The sequence below is a fragment of the Elephas maximus genome, chromosome 5 (genome assembly GCF_024166365.1).
Source record: "Elephas maximus indicus isolate mEleMax1 chromosome 5, mEleMax1 primary haplotype, whole genome shotgun sequence".
NCBI classification, from domain to species: Eukaryota; Metazoa; Chordata; class Mammalia; order Proboscidea; family Elephantidae; genus Elephas; species Elephas maximus.
Window position 1 is genome coordinate 131,469,530 of NC_064823.1, and position 6,000 is coordinate 131,475,529.

Here is a 6,000-nt window from a genome sequence, read left to right on the forward strand (position 1 = left end):
ATGCATTAACATTAAATTTCTGCTATTAAAAAAATTTAATAGCTTTAGAAAACAGAAGACAGAACTCTGCAGAAGGTGCTCTGTCTCAGTTGTTAGCCGTCTCTGGAATTATAATTAGATGTATTTGGAAAGTATCTTACCTGTTTGCTGTACTTGTTATTGGTTTGACAGCTGTACTCAGAGCAGTGATCTGATCCAATTGAAATGTTGTCTCCTGCTCCCACAAATGTGTTGGCCGGTGGTAGATCTTGTACGGCCTGGTGTTTTTTTCCTGCAGTTGGCGACTGGGGATGAAGCTGGACAGTAGGCAATGGGGAACTAGATTTGTAATGCCTTGCCAGGTCAGGGCTGCCAGGCCCACCATTAACAGATCGGTATCGCCCCATGCTAGGGCTGTCTGACAGCTTCTCATTGACACTATCATACCTCTGTCCATTTGGTTTAGAAGCTTCTACAGTGACAATGCTGCTGTAGAGCGGCTGCTTAGATTTTTTATTTTTCTTGTCCTTTTTAGGCTTTTTCGATTTATCATGCTGTTGGGGTGTAAAAAAGTCTTCGTGGTCTTTTTTGCCAGCTTCATAGCCGTTTTTATTCTTGGACCTGCAGTACCTTGCCATCACTACAATTAAGATGATCAGAATTACTGTCATAATTCCAGCAACCACCCCGATGACAATACTGAGTCTCTGTTTGCTAATTTCATAGCTTGGGTCACCAGCTATATCCTGGGTGAGTGGGGTGTGCAAACTTCTGGCTATCTGGGAGTCAATCACAGTTGCATTAGAAACACTTTCATTGACAAACACGTGCACCAGGGCAGTGGTGGACTGGGAAGGCTGCCCACTGTCATTCACTTGCACCACTAACCTGTGTAAGCCGTAATGCTTTTGGGTGAGTTTCCCCACTAAGGAAACCACACCACTGGTGGAATCAATTTCAAACAGCTTGAAGGGATTCCCTCCCACAATGCTGTAGTTAAGGTCTGCATTGATGCCATCGTCACTGTCTGTTGCCAACACTGTAGCTACTACTGTCCTGACGTTACTTGAAGGCGGCAGTAAAGTGTAGGAAATGTTTCTGGGGAGGGTAACTGTGGGAGCATTGTCATTCTCATCCATTACAAAGAGAGAGACTGTGGCTGTGGCGGATCTGGGAGGATCTCCCCCGTCCACAGCTTTGACTCTGAAAGTGTAGGTGGTCTGATGTTCCCGGTCAAAAGACATTGTGGAGTAAATGGTCCCTGTGTCATTTTCAATAGAAAAAATGCTACTGTTTTCCTCTATGTACAGTCTCATCTCTGAATTTTTCCCTTTGTCAGCATCCATCACGGTGACCATTCCCACCGGGCTGTTGGGCTGCAAGTTTTCTTTCACATAAAAGGTAAAGACGTCCTGCATAAACTTAGGATCATTGTCATTCCTGTCAGCCACCTGCACAATCACTGTGGTGCTGCCTTGGAGCACCGGGATACCTTTGTCTTGGGCGTTAACTTTAAACTCATACCTGTCAGTCTGCTCGCGGTCCAGCACTGTATTTACAAGGATGTCCCCAGAATTGGGATCGATGGCAAAGATCCCCATGACGGAGGAGTCCAGAGAGTAGGCAATTTCCGCGTTCCTCCCGCTATCTGCGTCTGCAGCCTTCACCGTGGCCACCCTATCGCCCGGAATGTTGTTCTCAAAGAAGTAAACCTCCACCACGGAATGCTCGAAGACGGGCGGGTTGTCGTTGGTGTCTCCCACCTTGACCACCAGAGAGTTGTTGCTGGAGAGGCTGGGACTGCCCGAGTCGACAGCCACTATGACCACGTTGAACTCCGGGGTGGTCTCATAGTCCAGAGGAGCGGAGGTGTGCAGGAAGTACTTTTTCTTGTTCTGGTCGCCCTCTGTGTCGCTGGCCGGCTTCAGCTGGAAGGGCACGTCGCCCACCACGGTGCAGGTGACTACCCCGTTCTCGCCTTGGTCTCGGTCGGACACCTGCACCAGGGCAATAGGGGTGTCGACCAGGACGTCCTCCGCCACGTTAGCCACCCCGTCCTTGAGTGGGATGCGTCCGATCTTGCGAATTTCAATGAACGGCACATTGTCATTCTCGTCCTTGATGTTGAGGACCACGGTGGCCTTGTCGGTCTTGGGGGGCTGTCCGCGGTCGCGGGCCATAACGGTAAAGCGCAACTGGTTCACCTCCTCGCGATCGATGCGGTGCAGTACGCTGAGCCAGCCGGACGTCTCGTCGAGGCGCAAGAGCCGCCGCACGGACTCGGTGGCCGCCCCGAACACGTACTCGATCTGCCCGTTGACCCCCACGTCCAGGTCTGTGGCGCGCAGCTGCAGGATGGGGGTCCCCGGGGCGCTGTTCTCCGCCAGATCAGCCTCGTACACGCTCTTCTCGAAGCGGGGGCTGTTGTCGTTCACGTCGGTAATGAGCACCCTCAGGATGGCCTGCGAAGAGCGCGGCGGGTCGCCGCCGTCGCGCACCCTCAGGGTCAGCTCGTAGGAGTCGCGCTGCTCGCGGTCCAGCGCCCCCTTGACGATCAGCTGCGGCTGCTTCTCGCCGTCCGGGGTATCGGCCACCTGCAGCTCGAACACGCTGCTGCGGCCGCCGGGGCTCGCCCCGGTGCCGCCCTCAGGCCCGTCCAGCCGCCGTTTGGAGCCTCCCTGGCCACCGCCGCTCGCGCCGTTCCCGCCGCCCCCGGGGTAGGGGGCGCTGTCGGCCGGCCCAGCGCGCCGGCCCTCGCCGCCGCCGCCCCCGGGCTCCTGGAGCAGCTCGTAGCGCTCGATGCCGTTGCGGCCGAAGTCACGGTCGGTGGCGGTGGGCAGCAGGTAGAGCGTGCCCACCGGTCGGTTCTCCTCCACCGTGAGCGTGAGCACGGGCGACGGGAAGGTGGGCGTGTTGTCGTTGATGTCAAGCACGATGACCCGGCCCTCGAACAGGTCCACCCAGCTCTGCGAGGGCCCGATCACCGACACCTCAAAGTCCAGGAAGCACTCATTCTCGTCGAAGATCATCTGACACTGGGGCAGCTTCTCGCGGTCGATGCGCCGCTCGCTCGTACTCAGCTCGCCGGTGAGGTTGTCGATCTTCAGGTACTCGGAGCCCGACTCGAGGCTGAAAGTCACCTCGCCCGAGCCCGTCACGATGCCTAGGTCTGAGGCAACGTTGCCGATGCGGACGTCGGCGGGGCCCTCCTCAGCCAGCCGGTACCGGAGGAGTTGCTTGGCGGCCGCCAGGCTGAACGAGAGCCGCAGGAGGAGGCAGCAGCCCAGGCACCAGCCGCGCGCCCATCCCGCCGTCCGCATCCTCAGCATCTTCTCCTGCTGCTGCTGCTACTGCTCCTTCTAACCACAGCCCCCTTGGCGTTCCTCTCCTCCGGGGCCCGCCGCCTGCCCTCCCCCCCAGTCCTCTCCCCTCTCCGGGAAAGGAAGGCGCGAGAGAGCGGGGAGGGAGGGGGCAAGTGCGGCGTGCTGCTAGTCGGCCCGGGGAAGAAGCGATAGATCCTTTTTTTTTTCTCCTGCTTCTTCCGAAAGTTATTGTTTCATAATTCATGCAATGGGTGCTAATCGCTCTCTAGCTGGCCGCCGTTCAGTCGCAGTACTCACAGTTCACGGGACACTGCGCGCAGCTGGCTGGGCGACCTCCTAGAGTCATCCCCGCAGCGGGCGAAGGATCCCGGGCTCCAGTCCCGGCTCGGTGGGATGGGACTGCAACCACCCCGGCAGACGGGCAGTGGAGCCGGGAGACGGTGAGGAGCTAGTCTGCAGCCTCCCTGGCCAGCCAGCCCCTCTCGTCTTTGAGTCCAGTGCACGTTCCAGCCACTCACTCCAACCCCAGCCTCTGCTCCGGCTTCAGCTCCCCAGGCAAACGTGAGTCGTTTTCCGCACGAGCTACCGACGCCAGCAACAAGCAAGTCTCAACTCTGACTCTGCTTAGGCAGCGGGGGAGCCAGCCAACAGATCGAGAATGAAAAATCCCTGGCAGGTCGCTTCGGGCACCGTGCAGAGGAGACCACTAGCGTCACAGCGCAGTTCTCGGCCGGGTACCCCTGCGCGCGGAAGACCAGTCTGAGCCATCTTCCGAGACGCCCAGAGAGTCAGCCTTTTCTCACCGCCGGGAGCTCCGGTTTCTCTTTTTTCTTAACAACTCTGCGCAAGGTCATTAGTCACGAAGCCTCCGCCTGAAACCGCAGCAACCGTTCGCCCGTAAGGGCAAGGGCTGAGCCGTGCGCACCGCGCGGTGCCCAAGTTTGGGTTCTCAGCCGCAGACTCTGTGCCTTTCCTCACCTGCATTCGGCCGGCATGTCGGAGCAGTGGGATCTGCAGCGCTGTGCGCGATTCAGGGAGGAGATTGCAGCCTCTCTCTCTCTCTCCGCTTTCTCTCGATCCCTCCCCTCCCTCCCTCCCTCTCCTCCCCCTCTCTCCTCCCTCCGATCCTTTCCCCTTCTCCCACTCGCTCTCCCGCTCTGTTTCTCTCTTTCTCTGCTCTCCCAGTCCCAATGCAGGGAACTCGAGCTGAACTTGATCCCTTTGCAGTTCAAAGGTGAGCAAACCAGGCTCCGTGCGCAGGGTACATTAGCCCTGCGAAAGCGTCTGCCTGGGCTCCCCAAAGGCAGTTAACAAAGATGCTCAATTCTTTACAGATTTCCGAAGAAAAGCAAAAGGCATTTGGGGGGTGGGAGGTGGAGTCAGAGACAGCTGCCAAGTAGCTTAAAAAAAAAAGAAAGAAAGAAAAATCCAGTTTGCCAAAGGGAGAAAAAGTGCCAGTCGTTTGTTGCCTCGGAAGTGCCCTGGTACCGCGGGTGAATTCCGCAGTTGTGTCGTCCCCTTTCGCGTCTCGGAGAGTCTGGTGCTGGCGCTCCCGCCGCCCCCCCACCCCGGGCTGCCGGGGCTCAGAGACGCTGAACAGCAACTGGGAAGCTAACACTCGCTAGTTGGGAGCTAGAAACCCACAAGTTTCCCCAAAGTGGTGGCTGTTGCTGGAAGCTCACTCGTTCGCGGCTTGGCTCGTCCCTGACGTGGCGGCGGCGGCGGCAACCGTGCCGCCGAAACTACACACTCACAGTGAAGGAGCGCGGAGGTATAGGGGGAGGGAGGAGTGAAGGATCATAAGCCAGCCGCCGCGCTCCGGAAAGCCCAGCTTCAGCTCCCGGGCCGCTCTGAGCTTGCCCAGCCCCAGCTAGCCCCCCTTAAGCCAAAGTCTGTCCCTCTCTAGCAAGTGCAGCCTCCGTCATCTCGGGAGTACTCCTTGCCTCCCTTGGGCTGGTAAATTTCTTCCTGGCTCTCACTGATGTCGAGTGCGTGTGTGAGCGCGCTAAAGCCAGTGTCAGGAAACCTTTCTCCTCCTCCTCCTCTCCCTTTCCAGACGGTGCTCCCCCCCAACTCCGTTAAAGTGTCCCCACTTCCCGACTGAGCATATTGGCCAGGGCGTCGTTATCGGTAGTTTGGGGACGCCGCGTGCGCCCGGAAAGCCACGCTGGTGTCTGAGAATCCATGATGGGCTGCAGTGGTTAAGAGGGCACATAAACTCCAGAGAGAGCGAGAGAGAGAGCCTTTTTTGGAGCTTAGACTTCGGAGAGCTGGGGGGGTGGGGTGGTGGGAGGGGATGGGGGGTTTCCTGTCTTTGTTTAAATGCTTGGCATTCCTGTCATCCTGCATGCTTACGAGGGTAGATCGTGTGTGCGCGCGCGCCCGGGGAATAAACACGTTAGAAACCTCGATATAATTTTCTAAACAGAAATCTGCAGCCTTTAGTAACTGGCAAAAGTGTAGCGTCACCTATCTGGATACAAGGGAAATAAACTTTAATGGCAACTTTGTGTCCCTGACTGTCCCCAGGTCCTTTCGACTTTGTGCCACTTGATCGCCCATGGTATTCCCCCACGCGAGGCTTCCCCAGGTCTGGTTCTGTTTTTTTTTTTTTTTGCACTGTGAGCTTTTATTCCTAATTCACTTAAAGGAGGTTGTTTCGCTGTTAATCGCCAGGATTACGAGGGTTAAATCAGGC

General features: G+C 57.0%; 1 protein-coding gene across 10 annotated transcripts in view; it reads right to left on the reverse strand.

Annotated features, from left to right (window-relative positions):
- The window catches only part of PCDH7 (protocadherin 7), a 486,963-nt gene extending 482,600 nt beyond the window's left edge, over window positions 1-4,363 (reverse strand). For all 10 annotated transcript variants that reach the window (XM_049886386.1, XM_049886384.1, XM_049886383.1 and 7 more), the window contains exon 1: window positions 141-4,363. In XM_049886386.1, coding sequence (XP_049742343.1) covers window positions 141-3,308 — 3,168 coding nt within the window. In that variant the 5' untranslated portion in view covers window positions 3,309-4,363. The remainder of the gene's footprint in view (window positions 1-140) is intronic.
- Between the last annotated feature and the right edge of the window lie 1,637 nt (window positions 4,364-6,000).